This window comes from Sminthopsis crassicaudata, chromosome 4 (genome assembly GCF_048593235.1).
Source record: "Sminthopsis crassicaudata isolate SCR6 chromosome 4, ASM4859323v1, whole genome shotgun sequence".
Classification (NCBI taxonomy): Eukaryota; Metazoa; Chordata; class Mammalia; order Dasyuromorphia; family Dasyuridae; genus Sminthopsis; species Sminthopsis crassicaudata.
Window position 1 is genome coordinate 425,664,604 of NC_133620.1, and position 26,546 is coordinate 425,691,149.

The window sequence follows — 26,546 nt, forward strand, 5'->3', positions numbered from 1 at the left end:
TGTCTCTTAGACGTATTACACTACCTTTTCATGTTAGTTTTTGCTCTGCTAAGTAGGCCTCATCACTAAAGCATCAGAATTATAAATGACCCTTTGGACTCTGTCTTGCTTTCCACCTCTAATCAGTCAATCAATAATTCATATATAGTCTTCCTTTGAATTAGCCACTCATTTCTAGTAGCACTAACAACACCCTAAATAAGACTTTTCTTATTTCTCACCCCCACTATTGAAATAGTCTCATATTTGCCATTCACTTTCAGCCCTTGTCCCTATAGACCATCCTGTACTCAGCAGCCAAATTAATTTTCCTAAAGTATAGCTTTGATCACATCAAAAGCTTTCAAGGATTCTCCACGGCTGACTAAACGAAGTTTAAAAACCTTATCATTCAAAGACCTCCATGATTTGGTGCCTTCTTCCATTTCTAGTCTTATACTACACATCTCCCTTACAGGTAGATCAATAGAACAATAATTAAAGGTGTATATATATGAATCCAAGTATATCATGCATGCCTATATACAAATTTGCATATATATATATTTATATATGTGTGTGTGTGTGTGTGTGTAGGTATTATATAGCCGTACATTTATATGATAGATTTTATAAATATGATAAATATAGATTTTTTACATGTACATATTATAGATTTTGTATAGAGATAGAAAAAATAGGTAAGAAGAAAGAGAGAGAGAGAGAGAGAGAGAGAGAGAGAGAGAGAGAGAGAGAGAGAGAGAGAGAGAGAGAGAAAGGGAGAGAGAGAGGGAGAGAGGGAAGAAGGGAGGGAGGAAAGAAAGAAGGGAGGGAAGGAGAAGGAAAAGAAGGAAGGGATGATAGATTTTTGGCCTGCCAAGGTCTTTTTTCATCCATTCTGTGACTAGTGGGATGGATATCAGGTTTAGGTGACACTGTATATGTCCAGAAAATAATTTTATATAACGTATAAGTTTGTTTGTTTGTTTTTAAGATACTACTGCACCTCTTTCTCAAAAGAGAAGCTTTAGTCCTTAAATAGATCACATATTCTCTTTTAAGAGAATAGCTGGTATCCCAGCAAGCTAGTGCAGAATTTTATTACTATGACAGAGAGGGAAAGGTTGTGTGACTGCAGAAAATGTAGGTAATGGATGGACCACAGTGGATTTCCTGAAATGATAATAGAGATGGAAACTGCCTATATTATAAGATGGTGTGTGGGACTTTGAATATGGTGCAAGTTTATTGCTAAGTCTTTAGACTTAGTCTGTAGACTTTGCTCTTCTTATCAAACAGCCCAGAAAAAGGGAGCAGGCTCTAAGGAAACACCACCATTTGTGCTGCTTTTGCTATCTTGTGTCAGGACCTGAACTTTATTCTTTGTGATTGGTATTGTTTTCACTTCTGGTCTTGGAATAAGGAAGAAAATAGGAGGCACAAAGCCAAGGAACAATCTGTCCAGCAAAGATTGATCTTATACATATTGATCTGAAGCTGCAAAATATTTTAATACTGGCCGTTTCATGCTTCTTTTCCCAATCTCTATTGCTGTCCTGACAATTTGCTCTTTTTTTAAAAAAAAAATATTTAAATGGCAATATATAATTAAATATGCTATTAACAAAAACAGGGAGGGAAAACTTATAGCTGATTATTGAAAGGGCAAATCTAGTTATATAAAGTTAATAGTATTCTCCACCCCCCCCCCTTTCCTCTTTCAATGTCCTCCCCAATGGTTACCTGATACTTTTATTGCTAGCCTCAAAGTGAACAAGATCCCCTTCCATGGCACTGTCTAAATGTTTCATCCCAGAGTACTGTCCCATAATCAATACCTCTATAGGAATTTACCACCACCACTATCAACTTTATTAGATGATCACCTTATCTAATGAGATAATCGGTACTAACAGTTTACTACAAGTTATTGAACTTGCATAACTTCTCCCCACTTACACTGGTATGCAGAGGTCTTTTGGAGACATAAGGCCTTAATCCAAAGCAGTGACTTTAATGATAGGTGGTATAGTGAGTAGAATGTTGATGATTTCAGATGCTTACTAGCAATATTTGTTTACTTATTATCTCTTTCATTTAATTAGGAGTTACATTACCTGGCACATAGTAGATGCTTAACAAATGCTTACTGACTGAACCTGGGCACTTAGACTGCCTCAGTTTCTTTATCTGTAAAATGGAGATAATGAAAGCATCTACCTCCCAAAGTTTTTGTGAGAATAAAAATGAAATAATATTTTAAAAGTGCTTTGTAAACCTTAAAGCACTATATAAAAACTAGCTATTGTTATTATTATTAATATCTTCATGGGAAACGAGTAATGATAGAAAAAGAAATCTGGAGTGAGTGGACTTACTAATGCTCCAAACATAATATCTCCTTCCTGCCTTTTCTCCAATTTTATCTCATTTATATTATATCATATTCTTCATTCTTGTTACCTATGATTTTAGACCATTGTTTAAATTCAAATGGCACTCAAGGAAAAAAAGGCTCATTATCCCCTATTTTATTCAATAGCATTAAGTATATGTGTTCCTTGTTTTATTTGAATGTGCATGCAGTTAAAATCAAGTAGAATCCCACTTCAAGCTAGAAGACACCTTAGTAATTATCTAGGTTGACCAATCCTTTATGCCCTACTCTATTTACAATTAAGTAAAATAATGCCCAGAGATATAAGAATATATGCCCATGATCACACAGAGAGTAAACAGGAAATTGAATCCAGAGCAATTGGTTCCAAATTCAAGACTTGTTTAATTGTTCTAAAAAAATGGTAAACAATTAACTCTCCAGGGCAAAACAAAAAACAAAAACAAACAAACAAACAAACAAAAAAAACCTGTCTGCACAATACAATTTAAGCTCCATCTGCTGTATTAATATTTTCCCATCACTTTTTTAAGTCTAAACAATCAATAAAACAATAAACCAAGGCCTGCTTTGTATCACACGCCAATTTTCAAGTTGCCAATTTCCACACTGAAAACTTGCCCAGTAGTTCTTGAGAACCTGTCCAAGCTGGTTGCAGCACACCCCTGCTTACAGCCATGCTGCTCTCCAAGTATGAGCATAGGGGATTTCATGTTATCTTAGCCACCATTACACAGATAAACTGGACCTCTGGCATCTTGCAAAATATGCAATCAGTTTCCTCACTTGTAAAATAATCTCTAGTTTTTATTTTCCTAATGAAAGTTTTCACAAATATATACTAGCATTCATGGCATTCCACAAAGTACAACCGCATTTTCCAATATTCTTTTGAAACTAGCTTAAGCTAATAAAAGTCACTTGCAATCCTGTCATAAGGAAAACTGACTGTAGTGACAAAACATTTCTGAATATTTCTAAATATCAGTTTATTTGGGTATTCTAAGAAAACAAAAAAGCATTCCATATTACTGACCAATTTGAAGACTACCTTCTTATAGACTTGTGGTCCAAAGATCTATAGGGATAGGGCCTGAATCTGTAATTTTAGTTGAATAAGGAACTTATACAAGAGGAAACTCTATCAACCAAAATAGGTCTCTACCTTCTATGAAGTTTAAAAGGGAAGAAAATTGTCTAGATCCACAGCACTGAAATATTAACAATAAGTCCAAAGTCATATAGTTTTTGCTGAAATCCCTCTTCTATAAGGGTTTGCTGATCTTGCTCAATGCCTTCCCCTTTGAGATTATTATCTCCATTATTTCTGCATATGTTTTGTTTACAATACATCTAATCTAATAGTGTATATTTTGGTTTTGTACATAAATATTTGCAGGTTGTCTCCCACATTAGGCCAAATTTTTAGAAAGCAGGAAATATTTTTCTTTCCCCAGAACTTATCTCAGTACATGGCTTCTTAGGTGCTTAATTAATGCTTGTTGACCTGAGAATCAGTATATGTGAGAGGCAGAATTTGAACTTAGATATTCCTAGCTTCCAGACCACCTCTTAAATCACTATGACTAAAATCTTTAAGTCAAAAAAAACCATGAAATTCCTGAATTGTTAGAAATCTTTTCAAAGAATCATGAATTCAGAAAGTATCTTTTTGGCAATCCAGGCAAACTAGATCTAGACAGCAATTCCTTCAAAATATTACAAACATTTTTTTTTTGAAAAATGAGGTACATAAAAATTATAACTGGCCAAATGCAAAAAAAAATCATGAAACACAACCTTTAAAAGTAGAATTAATCAAGTGGAAAAAGATAAAAAAGCTAATTGAAGAAAATCACACATTAAGAACTAGAATGAGGAAAATGGAAGTTACTAACTCTATGAGACACCAAGAATCAGCCAAATAAACTAAAAGAATGTAAAAATGGAAGAACATGTAAAATACCTCATTAGAAAAACAACTGACCTGGAAAACAGATCTGGTAGAGACAATTTAAAAATTATTGGTCTACCCAAAGATCATAACCAAAAAAAGAGGTAGAACACTTTTCCTTGTGCTAAGCTAAAATCTAGTTCTCTGAAATATCTACCTGTTAGAGTTAGAGTTTCTGAGGGCCAAGAAGAAAAAAGTCAGATTCCTCCTCAATGAGATAGCCATTGAGACAATCAACCAACAACACTAGATATTATGGAATTTAAAGACAGTTTTCAGTGATAGCAGCTTTTGTGTCTTCTTCCTTTTCCTCCATCCCTCCAAATTTTCTCTCATTCCAGTCAAACACCACTGATTACTTCAGCTTATCCTCCCATAGCATGACTACTAATTTATCTATCATTCTTTTTGCCCTGCACTTTGATAGTGTACATTTTTGACATGACTCATTGAATTTTAGAAGAAGTTATGAAATCACCAATATATTTAGCTAAAGCCTCTCATCATTCACAAAACTAGTTATTTCCATCTTCCCCATTTTTCTATTTTTTCCAGAGGCAACTCAATACTACTTTACTTTTTCCCCTGTTACACATCAAGAAAATTTTTGGCATTTATTTTTACAAGTTTTTGAGTTCCAAATTTTTCTCCCTCACCCCCCTCCTCTTCCAAAGATGGCAGGAAGTTTGATATAATTTATATACATGCTACCATGTAAAACATATTTCCATATTAGTCACAGTTGTAAAAAAAGAAACAGATCAAAAGGGAAAAACCATGAGAAAGAATAAATTAAGTGAAAAAAATATGCTTCGATCTGTATTCCAAGTGCATCAGTTTTTTTTAACTGAATATAGATAATATTTTCCTTCCTGAGTCTTTTATATTTGTCTTGGATCATTGTGTTGCTGAGAGGAGCTGAGTCAATCATAGTTCATCACTATACAATGTTGCTGATACTGTGTACAATGTTTTCCTGGTTTTGCTGATTTCACTTTGTATCAGTTCATATAAGTCTTTCCAGGTTTTTTTCTGAAATATACCTTGCTTTATTTTTTATTACACAACAGTATCCCATTACATTCATATATCACAGCTTGTTCACCATTCCTCAATTAATCATTATTTAAAAAAAAAAATCTTTGACATGACAAATGTCCTCCAGTCTCTTCCCTCTGACAGTGATATTCTCAAAGTAAAGTCTGACCTTCCTATTTCCCTACCAAGAAGCTCCAAGTGCTTCCTAAAATCTGGATTCCTCTTAGTCTTTCAAGCTCTTCATAGTCTGATTCCAGCCTACCTTTCCACACTCTTACATGTTCTTTTCCTTCATTTCACTGTGGTCCAACCAAACTAGCTTCACATACAGTATTCTTTTTTTTCCCCCCCTGAGGCTAGGGTTAAGTGACTTGCCCAAGGTCACATATCTCGGAAGTGTAAAGTGTCTGAGACCAGATTTGAACTCAGGTCCTCTTGAATTCAAGGCTGGTGCTCTATCCACTTCGCCACCTAGCTGCCCCTCACATACAGTATTCTATCTCCACTCTTCATTCCTTTACTTAGCATATCTGGAATTCATCTTTTGGAAGCTGGGAGACATAGAAAGTTTATGTGCCTTCAATGAGTTTTCAATCTTGCCCTCACAGAGCTTATGATCTATAAAGTGTAGATGCAATTCATTCTATATTTGTATCATTGAAATTGGGTTACAAAAACTCTGACTCCTAACTTCTTCCTCAGAAACTTGGATGTAGAGTCATTTTTACTGAGTATTGATCATTCATTAGTAATAGTGTGTTCCCATGATTTTTCAAATTAAATGCAGTATTTTAAGCATCTTATAGGTGATCAGAAATGTTTTTTTATAAAAATTTATAAACACAACTATCATCTTCTATAATTAGCATGAGTAAGTAATTTGTCCATCTAAAAATATCCCATCTTTTGAATCTTGTCTCCTTTCCCCACCCAACTTTCCTCACTCATCATCATAGCTTCTTTCAAAACTTACTTCATGCATCACTTATATATGATGCTTTTCCTAATCCTCCAGCTACTAATCCCCTCTCTAATAAAATTATCTTGTATAATAAGTGTATACAAAGTGTCCATACTTTTCCCATGAATAGAATGTATACTTCCTGAAGGGAGAGAGTACCTCGTTGTCATCTCTGAATTCCTTTGGGCCAGTGTGGTTGGTTGTCCTTCATGTTAAAAAGAGCCAAAGTGACAGGACTACATCAGAGTCAAGGTATAGTGTGTCCAACTGTGGCTGATCAGACCAATACTAGCTCAGGAGGCTCTAACACGGCTTGGGCACAAATAGTCATATGAACATTTAGAGTAGAGGTGTCTCTCAATTTGTAACTCACAAATTAGTCTTCTGGCAAGTCATAGAGTTTTTGTTAATAATTGATTAAACAACAATAACAAAAAATACCACTTATTAAACAATAAACATATTTAGAGCATTATGCTAAAAACTGGGGGACATAGAAACTTTAGGGGTTTTCATAGACCTTATAACTTTGTCCTCATAGAGCTTATGATCTAGAAAGTCTGGAAGTAGTTTGTTCTATATTTGTATCATTGAAATTGGGTTACAGGAAAAAAAAAGGTCAAAAAAATGACAGCTTCCGATTAAATAAATACATCAGCTTCAGAAAGACAGATGGAAATTAAAGCAAGTTCTGATGTAGATGATTCATCTGATCTTTACTACTTTTGTTTATTCGTAATTGTTTATCAATAATAATGTGTATAATTTCCCATTTAAATTCAATATTTTAAGTTCCTTATAGGTGCTTAGCAATTTTTTTAAATAAAAATGATCTCAGCCCTCTATAGATAGCAGACCTGTCACCTCCTGTAAATAGCGCCAACAAATAATTCATTCTTCTTAAAATATCCTATTCCTTGATTCCTGCCTCTTTCTCTCCCCACTCCTACCTTTCCCCACTCACTATCACAGTTCCTTAAAACAACATTTCTCCTCCTGCCTGTAAAAGGAGGAGAACTCATACTACTGATGTCAAAACTGCTATGGATCAGAGCCAAAGCATGAAGCCTGCCTATGGGGAAACATTTTTTATTGTTTTTATATATTACATGGATATGGAAGGTTTTCTTATTATTATTTTATGCCCCATAGGGGATTAAATCAGAATATTGAAATTCTGTATGATGGGCAAAGCAACACCAGCAAAACAAACAGCACCACTAAAGGCAAACACCCAAGGTGCTAAGCTTAATTCTAGTGTTCTGTCATCAATAGTACAAAGCAGGCTGGACTGCTCCACAAAGTCAGAAAGTAGACATTGTCAGGTACCTTCTGCATTAATGAGCTTCCAAAGAGAAGGAAAAGAAAAAGAAAAAGGATAGAACATTCTGAAACTGATGAAATGCCCGTTGATTTGATTTACCATACATGACATTTTTCCTGTTTATGGGAACCCTCAACTTCAATTCGAAGCAATTCTGAATTAAGGTATTTCCACCCTCTCACCATCTGTGTAGTGCTGTCAATGGAAGCCTGAAATACAAATAACCACCGCTATGTATGTGAAAATATCCTTTGCATGTTATTTTAAATAATCATATCCTTTTCAGAGGCAAAGTCCAAAAAAACTGGGTCTTCCTAGGCTAATACCAATCCTCTTTTAAGAATTGTGTACAATTTCTACACACCTTCCCACATCCTAATCACCTTAAAAACATAAGATCATATCATATATATATATATATATATATATATATATACAGAGAGATTTACATAGATATAGATATAGACTGATGGCTATTGATATTTATATAGATATGTAGATCTATAGATGTAGCTATTTACATAGATATGTAGATGTAAATATATTTATATAGATAAAATATGTAGACATAGTTACATAAAGATAGACAGACAGATATATTTGTGCCTACATATACATGTAAATGCATGGTTCCCTCACCTTTGTTTCCTCATATGTGTGTGTTTATGCACACATATATATGAGAAGCCCAGAAGCAATGTCCTCAAAGTCCCATGGCTAGAATCAGATGACATCCAAGTCCTTTTCCTCCTCTTAATTGCTAAGATCTCTAGTGTGAGAGAAGGAGCTAAGGCACCAACCTTCCAATATTCAGACCAATGTTCTTTCCTACAATATCATGTTGTCCTTTAAAAGCCTCCCAATCAGAACCTAGTAATTTAAACAATTTATCCTAGCTGCAAAGAACACAAGATCAGTTATAAATCCTTGAAGGGCTATTAAAAAGGAATAAGCATTTATTAAGCATCAACTATATTCCAGGCACTGTACGATGAACTTTACAAATATATCTCATGCGATCCTCACAACAACCTTGGGAGATAGGTGTTGTTATCTCCATTTTTATAGTTGGGAGGCCTTGCCCAGGGTCACACAGCTAGTAATTGTCTGAAGTTGGATTTGAACTCAGATCTTTCTGAGTACAGTATTCTACTCACAGTGCAACCTAACTATATTTATTAAATATTTAAATAAAAAACATAAACATAAAACTGCCTTTTTAAAGAAAATATGGATTATAGGAACTCCAAAGAGAAAATTAACAAACTCATGCTTGCTGATGAATGTTTTTTCACTTTTTTCTCCCTTTTTTTCTTTTGTAGCATGATTAATATGGAAATATGTTTTGCATGATTTTATATGTATAGTAGATATATTTCCTGCCTTCTCAATAGGTAGGGAAAGAGCATGAGGGAAAAAGAATTCAGAACTGAAAAATGAACATTTCAAAAATAAAATAATGCAATTTAAAGAATATGGAAGTATACATGAAGTAGATGATCAGATCATTTCACATACTATTAGAGTTCATTCAGATTTGCACCACAAAGTTCCTTGATTGGTTCCAAGAACTGTAGTCATTATGCCATGCTTCTTTTCATATAGTAGCTCACCAAAGAATAGAAGGTCCTAGGCTGTCTCATCTGGTTTAAGTCTGGCTGATTTAGGGGAACCTCAAATACCATGCCCCTATAATTGCCTATCATATGCAGCTGCATTAAATAGCATTGTGGGTTTATGTTATGACCTACCATTCTCAAGGGATGAATAACCAAACCACCAGATCATGACCCTTTGTACCCCAAACCAGAAAGGGTCCCTTTGGACTAGCTAGTGCACTAATTCACTGAACCAATAAACCTCTCAAATTATGTTCAATTATCATAAGCAGGAATGCTAAATTATCTTTTCCAAAGATAGGCAGACACTAGAATGGTTCACTGGCTGACACCCAAGGACTCCATGCATTTATGTTGCATTAGACCCTTGTATTTGTGCCAAGAAAGAGATGTATAAGAATATGGTGGTAAGTTATTAAACAAACCACTGTATTGCCCCAACCAAAATTATAGTAAAAACATCTATTTCCCATTGAGAAATAACTTCTAAAAAGGAGTTAACAGTTTCCCTGTAGTCCTAAAGGACCTCTGTGCTTAAACAAAACTGATCCCAATTCTACATTTTCAGATTAGGTTTTTGCTCAGATTCTCATCTTTCACAGTGATGACTTCACATAGTCAGCCAACAACCATTTTATTAAAGTGTCTCTCAGGAACTGTACTAAGAGATGGGGATTCAAAGAGAGTTGTTGGCTTCAAGAAGCTCATAATCCAATGAGAGACAGAAAGTGCCAAAAACCATATATGATTAAGAAATGTGCAAAATAAATTAGAGATGATCTCAGAGGGAAGGCGGTAGGCTTGAAAAGGATCAGGAAAAGCTTCAGGCCGATCATGGCTTGTTACCTGAGACTTGAAGAAAATCAGAAAGCCAAGAGGAGGGCATGATTGCATTTCTAAATTGTGTGATCTGGACTTTTTGCCTAGCTTCCATATTTACAGTGTACTTTTCAGGCTGTAGATGCCAAAATGGATGGGAAATGTTTGTGTCATGGAGTTATATCTCTTTAAGACTTACCAGTTCTAAACTAGTCTGAAAAAAAAGTTTTCTTTATAACAGGAAAAATATTGAAAGGAAAATGATTTGAATGATGAATTGCTTTAAAAACATAGGAAGATGGGGGAAGGAGAGCCCAAATAAACAGTCAGCCTCTCTATATCTCTCCTAAAAAAGACATTTCAATAAATGGGCCAAAAGACAAGAGTTTTAAAAGGTCACAATCACGGGCAATTTTTGTGAGTTGAACATTTGATATTTTCAGAGGCTGTGGCAATCTGAAGCATTAAAACAATCCCAGCAGAGGAGATAGCATTCAAAAGAGAGCTTACTGCTCCCTCTTTCTTTTCTTTAGAGTGGTTCAGGGAAGGCCCTGCTTTGTGAGCACTTGAAGCCAGCAGGCAGACAGGCTGCCTCCAAGGTTATAAGGAAAGGTGCCTCTTCTGGCTCTACAAAGATGGCCCCAGGAGGAAAGCCTGCTGCTTAGGACACGATTTGTAAATGATGTTAAGCAGGGAAGGGAATTCCTTCTGGTAGCAGGGATACTTACAATGCCATTTCAAACTGTTCAAGCCATTTTTTCTTCAAATCTTTTGTTTTGCAATAAAATTCCAGTCCATTTTGTCCTTGTGTATGAATGAGATAGAAGCCATAAGACCACTGTGGAAATGAATAATTAATTCATTGATTAATAATAATGCTATATTTTCTTGTTCACCCCACTAACATCCTTTAAAAAAAAACATAGCTGGTCACAAGTGCCCACCATAACTATCTTACAGGGGCAGCAGCAACATCACAGTTGATCATAGTGCACAGAATTAAAAATAAATTTCTTAAACCAACAACAAAAATAAATAAATAAAAATAAAGCAGTGTATGCCTGGAGGTAGAATGGAATAGTGAAAAGTCTAGTGAATGTTTAATGGAAGTAAATAAGCATTTATATAGTGAAAGGCACTGAAGTAGCACAATTATTATCTTCTTTGACTTTCACAACAATTCTGAGAAGTAGATGCTGTTTTAATACCTATTTTACAGTACAAGAAAATGAGAAAAATGAGGGTTCAGTGATTTACCCAGAGTCACACAGCTAGTAAGTGTCTAAGGCTGGATTTGAACTCCAGGTCCAATGTTCTATTCACTATGCTACCTAGCTTCCTTGGTAACTTTAGAGTCAGGATGATTTATGTTTAAGTCCCAGCTCTGATACTTGATGGTTGTGTTACTTTGGACATGTCACCTTACTCCTCTAGGAGTCAACTTATTCATCTGTAAAACGGAGGAGTCAGACTAAGGGTTTCTGAGGTTTCCTTCTACTTCTAAATGTATGATCCCATGATGCTCAGTTCCTATGATGTTACTGACTTGAGTCCAAAGTCTGGTTCTGCTACTTACCTTGACTAAGTCACTTCAGTTCAGTCTCAGTTTACTCATATGCCAAATAAGAAGGTTGGACTGAATGATCTCCAGAGCTCTAGGTTTATGAATGCTTTAAGATTTGCAAAATGATTTACATACATGAGCTCATTCAATCCTCCCAGAAACCTAGTGAGACAGGTGCAATTATTGTTTTCATTTTATTGCTGAATACACTAAAACTAGCATGAGTAAATGCACCAGCCCCAATTAGCTACCCAATCAGCAAATACTGGAGACAAGTTTTGAACCCTTGCATTGAAGTCCAAGTTTCTTGATTTAATAATTGGGCAAGACATTGATCTCCAATTGATCCCACCTCAGTTTGTTAGCTAGAAATCTTGAGCATTGGGCTTGATGATCTTCAAAATCCCTTCTTAGTTCTATATTTATGTTGCTGTGATTCACCACTTCTAGTTGCCTCAATTCTGCACAATGTCTGCATTTGCAGAGAGATTCTCAAAAACTCTTAAGGTCCCCGAACTAACATCATCACCTATGCTGTGGCTGTTCAATTGTTTGTCAGAGTCATGGCTTTTCTTTGTTCACACTCAAGAATATGTATTATCATTCAATCATGTCAGGAGATTCTCACAAGATCTCAGAAGTTCACATCTTAGATATTGTACGTGTCACTTGAAAAGTTCCCTATTGATAACATTTGTCAGTGTCTAAGATGACACTACCTTTTTGTTTTCTTTGTCAGTTGTAGGGTTGTTGGCAATTTTGTACTGCTGAAGATCTATTATTTCCTTCATCTCATAGTTATCACCTTTCCTTTTGCACACAATGACTGCCAAGTCAAATAAGAAGATGTGCCTGGGAAAAACAAAACAAGAGTGAAATGATAAGAGATCACCTGGAAGCAAGTGGGCTGTTCTCTAAAGCAGGCTTCACCATCAAGCATCCAAAGATCATTGTAAAAAAAGGCTTACATGCTGCAATGTTAAGCTATTAATAAACACTTCATGGACAAGTTAGAGTACTTCTAAGCGAGGTACCCTGGTCCTTAAATATTCATGGGAATGGTATGGCTCCATTTCCATGCATCACATTGAAAACTTACTTCCTCCCTAATGAAGTCTAAATTGGACTCTTGCCTGTCTCTTAAGGCCTTATTTAGACAAAGCAACAGAAAACAGGGCATTAAGAGGAAAGGTTGTCTATCCTTAGAATACTGCTGAACTGATTACTAAATAGAACATTATGGGATCATCCTTTTTTTTTTTTTTTCTCCTCACTAGTACCCAACAAAAGTAATTAAAAAAATTTTTATCTTTATTATTTTCTTTTATTCTCTCTTCGGATACTTATTCATTCTTATTAAGATACATATGATTCCTCACCTTTCTTGTTTGGTGTGCTTGTCTAAAGTTGTTATTCTGATTTCCCCATCTCCCTGAGGTCTTCCAAACACCAAGACAGGCTGATTCTAAAACAAAAAAGGTGGGCTTCATTCTTACACAGACACATGTAAACAGAAATGATACTTGAAGGGGGAGGGAATCTCTTCCTGCCCTCCCCAGGACCAATATATAGACACTGAAATCATTTCATACTTTAAAAGCATGGGGTCCAGAAAAACTGAAAGCAAACAATGCATTTGAAAATGAACTTGCCTTTCTTGAAATTGAGGTATCCATTGTAGAGACAAGGGCAAAGTAGAGTTTTTAATGGGAAAATCAGATCTCTTTCCAGGTCAGAAAGAGGATTACATCAGAAGAATTTAAGTTACATGGGATCTAAAACATAAGCTTATTTTCTTTTGAAAAGGTGAAGCTTTTGAAGCTGACCTGATTAATGACTGAAAATCAAGAGAGATGCTTTCCCAAAGCAGATGTCAATCAAAGTGGGCAATTGAAGAAAACTGGTAATAGAGAAAGAACACTGGGAAATGTACTTTTCTAAAGGCAGTTCCCGAAAACTTATCCTTCCCCTCCATTCCCTATCTTTTTGGAGATAAAAAGTCACCTACCAGATTCTCTATGGATAATTGAAACTGCTTTATTTCACGGAGGGTCTCATTGTCTCTCTTCACTTCATTTACATATTGTGCCAAGTCCTAAAGAATAAAAGCAAAAGTTTAAAAAGAGTACCAACTGTGATAAATGGGGGAAAAGATGCATTTTTTTAATTGAATGATTCTGACAACATAAGTAATCAGCATAATCACTGCCACTTTCTAATGACCACCCAAGGGCCTTGTATTATTGTGCCATAGTTTCCTTTTATTGTTCTGCCTCGGTTTCCTTAAATTGTCCTGCCTCAGTTTTCCTAAATTGTTCTGCTTCAGGCCCTTGAATTGTTCTGCCTCAGTCCCCCAGGTTGCAAACCACCCCCCTCTTGACCATTAGGACTGATATAACTTAGGGCTGGCTACTCTAAGGTTATAAACTGCAAATATGTAAACTCAAGATAAGGGGGAGTTTAGACATCTTGGCTCCTAAGTCCTCCTTATCAGAATTTATGGTCGTATCCCCCAACCTGTCAGAACCAGATTGGCGGTCCCTTCTTGGAAATTGCCACTATTTACCAATGTTCAGACTCCATCCCCTAGACTACCCTGACCTATGGAAACATATATATTTCATTGGAATTTCACATTCAATGCTGCTGCTGCAGCTGCTGCTGAAGCTGCTGCAGCTGCTGAATGCTTTGAGACCAAATTGCCCTGGGACCAAAATGGATCCTTTGGTCCCAGAAAATCTCCCTCTCAGAAATCCAAATAAAATATTAAAAACTCTCTTATCTCTATCTTGCCTTAGTTTCTCCAGCATTACAGTATCTCACATATATAAGACATCTCACAGGACATTTTTAGAAAGTGATAAATCTATGGTACAGCTGGGGAACCTATAGCTATTCTTTACCTTATCTCTGTAAAGCCCAAGGATATCATTGCCTTTAGTGGGGTGCTATGTAGAATAAAGGAAAGGAAAATAGGTCAGCATGACCTGTTATGAGTGTTAAAAACTGGGTTCTACAGAATTAAACTTTTTACATAAGTAATGGGCATGGGAGAGAGGAGGGGATGAAACACACAAAGAAATGACTTAAAAGTTTGGAAAAGAACTTGAACTGAGCTGTATTATGCAACCACTTATTTCTCCTATTTAACCAACAGGGAGTAGCCAGTCAAGAAACAAAATTTAATTCTGCAGATCTAAAAAAAGGAGAGGTCAGAAACTAAAAGGCAAGCAAGTGGATAAAGATGAACCCCAAATGCCTACCTATCATGATCCTCTATGTGCCTTAACCTATTTAAAAATGTCTTTTCTTATTTTAGAGAAAACAATATTAGCTAATCTGTCTGTACTGTTCCTAGCTATTTTTATTATATTTGCTCTAGATTTCCTTGTGTTCTGAGTTCTTCTCTTGCCTCTTTATATATTTAATTCATCTAAACAGCAGTAGGTCTCTGTCAGACAGCAATTCTGAGCATTGTTTAGAATGACTGAATTTCCATATTGAAAACAATGTATGTATAAACAGGGAATCTGTATACCCTGAAGGTTAACAAACAGCTGTGTCTTTTATAGCCCCCTACCAATGGCGATATTAAAAAGAACAGCAGGAACTAGGATTGAATCCCACAAGAAATGATAGAAAGGAACTTTGCCTGATGCTATAACAAAAGTCACATTTCACATGTGAACGCAACTGACATTGATATTTGTTAACTTTCAGTTATGTACAATTGCTATCTCTATTGATATTTTCATTGAGCATACTCAGAAAGTGATTTTTGGTATACTTGCTTAGCTCTCACATATACTTATTGTATTTGGAAAAATGAAATACTATTAAAAATTTTTAAATAAACTTATGCTTACTTAAGTTGTATTTAAGAAAAGAAGAAAGAAAGGAAGGTTTTCTTAGAAATGAAATTCAATTGTTTCTCTAACACATCTAATTCACATGATTGAATTTTGAGTTTATGTAAAAAAATTTTAATGACCATAATTCTAAAAAAATACATAACAGCATATTTGCTGGTTGAGAAAGGCAAGGCTCAACTATCAATTTGTCCTAAATGAGCACAAACTCAGTATGAACCAGCAGTGTGATGTGATGGCCAAGAAAATTAGTTCAACCTCAGTCTATGATAAGAGAATAGTTCCAAGGAATAAAGAGCTGATGACTTCACTGTATTTTTACCCTGCTAATACAAGTAAGTTATTGTGTTCAAATCTGGAATCCATATTTTATCAAAGACAACAGCAAACCAGACTTTGAGTTTATACCATATGAGAATCAATTGAAGAAAATAAGGATAATTAGACTGAAGATAAAGGGCAATTAAATGGCTCAGTGGGATAGAGCCATTGTAAGAATGGCTTGTAAGAATAAATCATCTTCATGAGTTTAAATGTGGATTCAGACATTTATTAGACAGACAAGTCACTTAACTCTATTTGCCTCAGTTTCCTCATCTGTAAAATGAGCTAGAGAAAAAAAAAAAAAAAAAAAAGGAAAGACACTCCAGTATCTATGCCAAAAAAGCCCCAAATGGAAATAATCCAACAATAACAACAGATGCCTTTAAGTACCCAAAAGGCTATTTTATGGAAGAGGGATGTGGCTGGTTTTGTTTCATCCCAGAGGTACAACAACAAATGCAAGGCAACAAATGTTGAATTGAAAGAGGCAAATTTGGGCTTGACATACAGGAATAATGAACAATTCAAGCTATCCCATAGTGGAATGGCTGCTTCAGGAGGACATTTGACAATGTTATTGAAGGGCTTCAAACAAAAGTTGCTTGGTTTCCTGTGTGTATGTGTCAAGAGAATTCCTTTTCAGGCATGGGTTGAAGCAGATGGTCACTTCCAACTTGAAAATTCTATAATTTTCCCCATGTAAATTCTGCCAAATCTGGCAATGTAAATCAAATTATTTTTCTTAGTATCACTGTTATTTTTTTTCAAGACCTTAAATATAATCAAAGTGATTTCCAGGTTAAATAATCTGTTTTACATTGTTTAGACATGTCTATGAAACTTTCTATAAAACTCCATTTGTATGGAAGTTATCAGGAAATCCCCATTACTGTTAATGGATTTCATTTTGTTTTGTGTTTTACTAAATTGCATTAATATAATAAGCAAAAAAGTTTCTAAAACTATTACAAACATCTTTATCATCATCACAAAGGGGAAAAAAAAGGACATTTCAAGATAGTAACTTTTGAGATATATTGAAAAGATTTACATTTAACCCCAAGGACAAGTCTTTATCTTCTGAAAGTATTATTTACTATTTATGAGTTATGTGACCTTGAATGAATAGTTTGACTTCTCTAGAATGCAATTGCCTCATCTGTAAAATGAGGGTGTTTGACTAAATGACCTTTAAAGCTTAATCCTACTTAAAATCAATAATTCTATATTTTGTGATAAAAGCAAGGATCTGAAGCCCCTCACGTACCTTCATTGCATCAAGGGCCTGTTTGAGGTTTGCCTTCTCAATGGGATCAGTTGTATGTTTCACCAGTTCCTGTTAATATAGAAGACATCGCTATTTTTTAAAATAACTCTTGAAACAAACAAAAAGCTCTTTAACTGTACAAACACAGAAATATGATTACTCTTTTTCATATTTATTTATTTTTATCTTTTTATTTTCAAAATTTATGCATAATTTTCAACATTTACACTTGTAAAACCTTGTGTTCCAAAATTTTTTCCTTCCCTTCTTTAGACAGCAAGTAATCCAATATATATTAAACATGCAATTTTTCTATACATATTTCCACAGTTATCATACTGCACAAGAAAAATCAAATCCAAAAGGATAAAAGCTGAGAAAGAAAACAAAAAGCAAACAACAACAAAAAAAGGTAAAAATACTATGTCATGATCCACATTCAGTCCCCATAATCCTCTTTCTGGATGCAGATGGCTTTCTCCCTCCTAAGTCTATTGGAGTTGGCCTGAATTACCTCATTGTTGAAAAGAGCTAAGTCCACTGCATAATAATCATATAGTCTTGTTATTGCTGTGCACAATGTTCTTTTGAATCTACTCAATTCACTTAGCATCAGTTCATATAAGTCTGTCCAGGCCTTTCTGAAAAATATGATTACTTTTGTAGAGACAACTAAGTGGTATAGTACATGAAGCATTTAGCTTGGAATCAAAACCTAAAATTGAATGTTACCCCAGACAATCACAAGTTGTATGACTTTGAGCCATCAAAACTCTTAGTCTTTGTTTCTTCAGTGGCAAAATGGAGAGATAATAGCACCTGCTCCACAGGATTTTTGTAAGGATCAAATGAAACGACATTAGTTAAGCACTTTGCAAACCTTAAAGCAGTATAAAATATCATTATTTATTATTTTTGCTAGCACCTTGAATAAATCTAAGAGAAGCATAAAAAAGAAGTAGACACCGATTAAAAGAAGTTGAATGTATTTTGTAAGAAGAGAATTTGTTAATCTAAAAATGCATGATGATTCTCAAAATAATATATATTTTTCCATTTTGAAATGTCATTTTCTACATATGAAAAAAGGCCATACCATTCCTTCCCTAGTCTGCCAATTTAAACTATCCTGAACCTACTGGGATTTTATTTTATTATCACCATTTCTTTCCCTTTGGCAAGTTAAAATGGTCATTTTTTAAAAATGTAATGAACCATATATAGAACATGAAAGCATTTCCTACAACAGATTTCCAAGCTAGTGAAGCAGATTTTCTTGACCATTCTTTGTTACAGAAAATCAAAAAGAAATCCCAAGAATTTTAAATACATATATATATATATATATAATATAAAAAATATATGCAAACATATACACAAAAATGTGTAAAAATGTACAAAACATTTGATTTTTCAAAAGACTGAAAGTATTGCCTATTTAAAAAAAATCACACCTTAACCATACTTGAAAAGGGATTTGATGACTCCAAAGTTATAAAACAACCTCTCGCTTTCTTTCTCTGGACATGCTTTTAGTTCTCTGATGCCTTGGGCACTGATTGACTCTGTATTCCTAATCATTTTTTCATAAACCACAATTTGATTATGTTGCCTTCGGTTTGGGGCTCATAAATGTTTTAATGCACTTTTAAGAAATAATCAAGGCTTGAATTTTTTCTGATTTCTCAGTAGAACAAAATATAGATGACTAATATTTTTATGGACATACTTCAACAAATTTAATATACAAGACGTACAAAGCAAAGCAGAGTCAAAAATTATATTTCCCGTACAGGTGGTAGATCTTTTTAAGATGACATTTCACAACCATCAACAAGGCTGACAGTCTAATACAGTAAGGCATTTCTTTGGAGCAGAACTAATGAGTCTCTTGGCACAGCTATCAAATTAAATTTATAAGACTCTCCACCCTCATTACAGGGCTAACTGTGGAAACCAAGAGCTTTGTGGGTTATAACAAGAATCATCTTAAAATAAATAGGGTCTTATTGTAATTTAGTATAGCAGAATGCATTTCAGAAGATGGCAGAACCTAGTTGAGTTTATCCTGATGAAGTAAGGAAGCTAATGCTTTTAATTCATAAAACTCCCAGTTTGCCACCCCTCTCTAAAGCTACAATTAAACAAGATCTTAGATGTGACATGTGGTGAGAAGGGGGATGTTTGAGCATCCCATTCAGTGTGCTGACAGGTATAGAATTGCTATTAGAATAACAATTTGACAGATTCCACTCAATCCAAGATGCATTTCCCTAAGTCCTTACTTACTATGTATAAGGAATTGAGAGAACAGAGACAAAATGAAAGTAACCTTTGCTCTCAAAGAGCTTACATTCTATTATGAGTGGGGTAAGGGAGAGAACAGGAATTAGGAAAATATTCATAGGCATTGGGGATTGGAAGTCTGGTTGGATCTGAAAAATCTTTTATAAAATTGAGGGATTCCATAAGCAATCAAGTAATATTGTGGGGTGTGGGACATTATTAGTCCCTTAACCAGGATGCTTGGATTTAAACTACCTAAAAACAGTTTAGTTTTACCATATTGATAAAATGTTGCTGATTATTGTGAGAGGTTTGGGGATTTGAGGCGATGATTTACTACCCATTCCCAATTTTGTAACCCCTTTCTAAGAAACATATTTTGGGGGTTCATCCACGCCTTCTCTGTTCCTTTTTAAGATAGTTTGCCTCTCTTAATATGGAATGAGGTCAGACCTACATTTGGAAAGTATTCTGTTTTACATGGGTTTTCTGAAGAAATTTGGAAGTTGTCAGTGTTCTACAAGATTAGAGATATTTTTTCCAGTTCTCTTATCTAGAATGCTCTATGTATATGCAGGGATATAATGGAAAAATTTATGAGTTATGCTTATGTATTTAAGGGACCCATAGAAGGAATTTTCATCTAGGATTATTTTGTTTCTCATTGGAGGATTAAGAGGGTAGTCAATTACAGACTCCTGTTCCTTTTGGGAGAGACCAACCATTGTTGGGAGCTCATCTGGTATAAGGCTTCATATTTGAGGAAGAAAGGATGCAGGGATTTTTTTCCCATGTCTTTTAACTGTTTTCTTACTTTTACTTGCTTGATTTTATTTTTAGCTTTGTTTTTCTTTCCTAATTGTCTTTGGGTTTTTATACCCATCAAAGAAGCAGCACATTCTGTAGTACTGAGAGCCCCATAGATTGGATAGACAGACTTTGTTTATAGGACACAAGGAGGTACTGTTGATTCTGAGTGAGCCAAGAACTAGACCTTCCATATTTGCCTTTTTCCATTGGCAAACACCCTGTAAACTCATCAGCTTGATTGGGGGATTCCTTCAGTTTGCTCAGGAATTGTCAATGCTCTATAATTTTATTGGATGGTTTAGGAATCTCTTAAATTTAATCATTGATTCACCTAATTTATTATTCCCCTCTTCCACATGATATTTTGGGGGAAGGTTTCCAAGAGGGAGCAGGACTGATGTCAAATCCAAAAGGAAGCTAAGGGTTCTAAGAAGTATAGGTAAGGAAGCATTTTATAAAAATGAGAATTGATGACTAATGACTCTTTTCAGTAGGGCAATTTCTCTCTCTCTCTCTCTCTCTCTCTCTCTCTCTCTCTCTCTCTCTCTCTCTCTCTCTCTCTCTCTCTCTCTCTCTCTCTCTCTCTTTTTAAAGAAATATAGCTCTTTATCAGGATCAGAGCTGTAGGGAAATGTGGGTTTTCCCATCTTGAAGGAAAAGCTGAAGATCTATAGAAAGCCAGACTGGGAAACCAGGGAATGCTAGAGTTTCCAGAGAGGAATGTGGGCATGGTATAACAGTGCTGAAAGTCAATGGTAAATGAAGGACTGTACTATCCTGGAGTGATTATAATCAGGAGCAGCTGGATCCTTCCCTGTCTTCTCAATCATCTTAGGTCAGGTTTCCTAGGACAGAATTCGATGTTTGCCTTGAAAAATGTGCCTGCCTTCTAGCCCTGTTGGGATCTGGTGAATTTATCCACTCTCCTTTTCACCACCACTCACCCTTACCCCTACCTCCTCTATCTTTTGGAAGCTCTTTTTTTTTTTGCTCTTTGTACTTTAATGATAGCTTACATCCAGACAAAGATAAATTAATTTTTATTGTCTTTTGAGCAATGTTTGCTCTGGAGGGTGTGAGATAAAAGGGCAAACAAAGTTATATGGAAGTTTGTTAAGGGTATACTATATGGTTTGTAGAAGAAAACACTTTTCCCAGTCTGAGGCCTTGAGCTTATTGAATTCTTTTAATAATCAGCTAGATAAAGTTGTCCAAAATAGCAAAGGAAAAGGATAACCCAAAGTGCTTTTTACTTTATTAAAAAAACACACACCTGAGCTTATATTATGCTCTCTAGTAATACCCAACTTTTTCCAAGAAATGGGAGCAGATGAGGAAGTAGTTCCAAAATACATACCTGGAGCAGGAGATGATACTTTAAAACCCGCTGCATAGGAACCACAAGCAAATCTCGAAGGGTGAATTTTCCATTGTTTGCCCTCTTAGAACATTCCTAATGAAAGATTTGTTAATTAATAATTTACCTTTTTATGAAGGCAAAATGTTAACATTAAAATGGGAGAGGGGAGATGAGGACATTCTTAAATATCAATGTTCAATTTTATATTCCAAACACAGTGAGTACCTTTGCTATGTATTATGCTCTTAAGCTAGCAATATTTGGTATTATCCTGAAATAGAATAGAAAAGGAAGTGGGAGAGAAAAATGTGGAAGATTCCCTCTCAAAAAAAAACAAAAAAAAAAAAACAAATAGGAAAAATAGAAATGACTTTGCTAAAACTAGCTCATCAGGATAATAGATCATGTCTCAGATAAAAACATCATGGACTAGATTTGGGCCCAAATAAGATATATGGACTTTTCTTCATTTGTGTAGGAAAAAAAAAAAAGATTTTTTTAAAAAGTAGGGAATAGCAAGAAGTAAGCAACTCTAAATCAAGGTCTTTTGAAAAAATAAAGTGAGAACAACTTTTAAAATTGTCTGTTTCTTGCCTTTGTTGAATAGAATGCAAGAGAGGGCTAAGAGCCCCAAGTCTTTTAGACACCATTAGAGGGAAGTCCCAAAAAACAAATAAGATTTGATAACGTATATTTCTATCTAATCAAAGACTTTAACATCTAGGATATAGGGCCAGGCATACTGAGCATTTCAATAGAGAACAAAAACACCAGAACATCTGAAGCTTTCCAGGCAGCTTACAGAAGCAGAAAATCTCAGAACTAGAAGGGACCTCAAAGATTATTTAGCACAATGTATATCTGAACAATAATTCTCTCTAAAATGTTTCCAGTACAATATAAGTTCTAACAACAGGGGTTGTGTGTGTGTATGTGTATATATATATATATATATATATATATATATATATATATATATATATACACGCACACACAGATACACACACATATATATGTATACATACATGTGTGTATGTATATATATTCTCAGTGCTTAGAAATATGCTTTGCACATGGTAGAATCCTAATAAAATTCAATGATTCACTCAACAAGCTTCATACTACATGTTCACAATACAAAGACTAAATGAGACAGTCTCTGCTTTCTAGGAGAATACATAAAGGGGAAACCACCATATACACATATAAATATATACAAAATGTATACAAAGTAAACACAAGATAATTTGCCCTGAAGATCTATGATTTAGCAGTTATCCAGTCTACTAAAAATCTCTTTTTTTCCTGAAGGAATCCAATATATATTATTTCTGTCCATCACTACTGATTTTAAAAATTTCCCTTGTGCCGTATAGGCCTGAAATCTGACTCTTGGTAACTTCACCTCGTGCTCCCAGATCTGTTATTTGGAGCCAAACATGGTAAATTTTCTTAAAATATGTGAAAAGAATCACAATAATCCCCTTCAGTCTGTTTTTTTTTTAAATTTTTTTTTTATTTTTTAAGTTGAACACTTTCAGTTCCTTTAACTGATCCTTACTTCCTTAAATCTTTAGCAGACAATATCTTGGCCACTCTCTAAGGGCCAAAGCAGCAAAAGGATTCATTTCTTAGAGTGTGAACCTGTGGTCAAGAAAATTGAACTAAATTCTTTTCAGTTCAACAGAGAGATTCAGAGAGAATTTCTCTTGTCTTTCCCGCTGGCTCTGCTTCTGATGCTCCAGACATACCCATAATGCCTCACTTGTCTTTTTCTGCCAAAGCTTCCTTATGCTACCATGGCCTTCTCATCTGGGTGGACCATTCCTCTGCCATTATGGCCTCTTTTTTCCTATTAGTAAGCTCCTCCTGGAAACTCCATTTTGAAGAAGGGCCCAGGCAAGCCATCAAAAAACATTCTTCATTGCTCTCCCATCTCCCTCCTTTTTACTTCTCTTTTATATGAGAACGTAAACTTCTTGAGGGCAGAGACTCATTTTTTCATGCATTTTCATCCCCCATGTTTTACACAGTGACTGGATCATATAAAGTTTTGAAAAAATGGTTGCTGACTACCAGGTTGTAAGGGATGAAAAGAAGCCATGGCCCTCTTCCCCATGAAACTTACAATCCAGTAGGAGAGAAATAATAAGCACACAAGGAGTCATAATACAGTATGAAAGAATAATTTGAGAAATACAGAATGTAGAGGAAGAAACATTTCAGGTAGTATTGTAATGAGAGTACAAGAAATGCTTAGTTGTAACCATTTCTGTTTTTAGGACAGTTCTTTATGTCCCTTTCCTTTTTTTAATTCTCCTGTCTAATAAAAATTGTTTAAAGTGATATTTCTTGTAGTTCACCTTATCTATTAAAACAAATTAATTCCTCTAGCTAGACATGATTCTGGAACCTCTCTTGGCCCTCTGTCTGACCTCTCCAATGTACTTATTCATTTCCTAATAATAAAAAAAAAATATTAGCCGATATTACTACTGCACTCACGGGTTTGCAAAACATTTTATATTTTTTTTTTCTTATTTGATCCTCACATCCTTGTAAGATATGTACCAACAGAGACCACATCCTCAGGAGCTAAGCCATCCAATTTTGTATTTTCTGGAAGAATGCATCCTCTTCTTCAAGGAAGCTGGCTTCTAATGCCCTATTATTTTCCATCTCTTGCAATCAGAACTGAATTCAATCAAAACTACCATTGCCTCTGGAAAGATCTTGCCAATGCATTATCCTATTGTTGCATTATATCAGTCACTTCTCAAACAAAACACTTGTTGCTAACCACTATACCCCATCAGAATGTCAGCTCCAAGAAGGCAGGAAATTCCTCAATATTGTGTTTGGCACAAAGTAAGCACTTAAATGGGACAACTAGGTGGCACATTGAATAGGGTGCCCTCCTGGAGCCAGAAAGTTTCATCTTCCTTAGTTCATATCTGGCCTCAGACACTTGTGTGATCCTGGGCAAGTCACTTCACCCTGTCTCAGTTTCCTTGTTTATCAAATAAGTGGTGAAAGAAATGGCAAATTGCTCTAATACCTTTATCACGATAATCCTAAATTAAGAGTCAGTTATGACTAAAAAATGATTGAACAACAAAAAGTATTTAATATTTTTATTTATTCTTTTATTATTATACCCATTTTGCTGTTGATGAAACAGTTTTAACTTCAGAGAAGTTAAATTCTTACCATGAAATATTCTGGTGCTAAATTTAGTGCACTTTCCACAACACATCACTGTATTTCTCTAATGCTAATCTCGGTCCCAGACACCCAAAACAGAGTGGTTTGAAAAACTCTATGAAGAGTCTATACTGTTTCCTATTTGGGGCACTTAGCTGTTTAATGAATTGAATCATGCTCATTGTGATATTTTAATTTATCAATGAAAAGCTTAATTTGTTTTTAAAGGAGGTTCCAGAATTTTTAGGCTCTGTTCCCCTGATGAGAAGCTGCCTGTTAAAAGCACTCTTTCCTGTACGCTTAAAGCACTTGGCACCTTAGAGCACCCTTCACCCTCCAGAGTGTATTAAATTGGCATGCTTTGGATCTCCTCATCTAGACTGTGATCTTCCTGAAGCCAAGGAGTACATCTTATTTCCCATTTTATTCTCCAAGGAATATAGGACACAAAGCACCTTGCACATATTAAGCACTTGATTAATGCTTGCCAGATGAATCAATGAATAGACAGTTTTAGCTATCAAGGATGTTGGAGTGCCATCTCATGGCCACGTGGGCAAACAGCAATCTGCCTGATCCTAAACAATTCTCAGGAGAAAAGGAGGAAAAAGAAAGAAATATGAGCCCATCCTGCTAACTACCTCCTATACAATGACAAATAACACTTCATGGACACTTAATAAAGACCTGTTGTTTGACTGATTGCTAAAGAGTCTCAGAGACAGGAACTAAGTGTGAAGGTAATGTGTGTTGCAGAAAAACCTGCCATGATACCCCACAAGTTTATCCCTGCCAAGACAATGGCCCTGAAAGCCTCTTAAAGTAGTTAGGGTAAAAATGAGGAAACTCCAGGGGAATGTTGGAGCCAGCTTGAGCCCTCCAGTAGGTTATTAAATTTTCAGTGTGAGCATGTGCACTTTGGAATTCTCCACTCTGTAAATTAGGACTCAGGCTGTTATTTTGTGGGTTATCTAGCCCAGAGGTATCAATTTCCAAGTAGCGAGATTAAAATGTAATTGGGGAATATTTAAGAAAATAAATAAAAATCCAATAAAATATTGAAAACATTACATTTTGCAAGCAAGACAATATGAGGCCCGCAGGGAACTCTATATATGGTTTAGTGGTTCCTTTCTTTAGTTGAGTTTGAAACTACTAGATATAAGAAAATCTAGATATAAAAAGGTAATTAAGAAAAATGTTGATTCTGATTAAACTTAAAGGTGTATCCTGTGTTAAAAAAAATTCTGTTGAACAACTTGTTAAATATTTATCAGCGCATCCCTGGAAAACTCTGAAGAACAATGGGCATTGGCTGACTAGATGCAGTTGAGAGTATTCCCATGAGAACAAAATATTGTCCCAGATCCCTAGTTTATTATAGGTTCTTCTGTTGGCTCTTCTATAGTCTTGCTTTGGCAGAGACCTGAATTGAGTTCACGATGAATGATTGAACCTTCTTTAGTAAAGATTGAGAAAAGATAGGGCTAGGGAAGAAATTTAAAAGGGAAATTCATATACTGAAGGTAGAGAGAAGGCAACTAGTCAATACCAGAAGTCAGAACTGACCAAGTCAGTAAAGCAAAAAAAAAAAAAAAATACTGAGGCAGAAGAAAGTGTTGAAAATCAAAGCAGAGTATGTCCCAAACAAAGAAATGGCAAGAAGTGAGGTGTGATTTTAGGACTGTAAGAGATCAGTAATGGGTAATAGGCAAAAGGATAGGCTAGACAAAGAGTGGTACATTTGAAAGAAAACTGGCACTGAAATCA

At 35.2% G+C, this 26,546-nt stretch overlaps 1 protein-coding gene across 1 annotated transcript in view; it reads right to left on the reverse strand.

The window, feature by feature from the left end:
* VAV3 (vav guanine nucleotide exchange factor 3) overlaps nucleotides 1-26,546 on the reverse strand; it is a 448,180-nt gene that overhangs the window by 193,328 nt on the left and 228,306 nt on the right. Inside the window, exons 10-15 of the mRNA XM_074262844.1 lie at nucleotides 21,570-21,665; nucleotides 17,117-17,185; nucleotides 13,665-13,751; nucleotides 13,036-13,121; nucleotides 12,376-12,508; nucleotides 10,821-10,930 (exon numbers count right to left, since the gene is read on the reverse strand). Of these exons, the coding sequence (XP_074118945.1) occupies nucleotides 10,821-10,930; nucleotides 12,376-12,508; nucleotides 13,036-13,121; nucleotides 13,665-13,751; nucleotides 17,117-17,185; nucleotides 21,570-21,665 (581 nt within the window). The remainder of the gene's footprint in view (nucleotides 1-10,820; nucleotides 10,931-12,375; nucleotides 12,509-13,035; nucleotides 13,122-13,664; nucleotides 13,752-17,116; nucleotides 17,186-21,569; nucleotides 21,666-26,546) is intronic.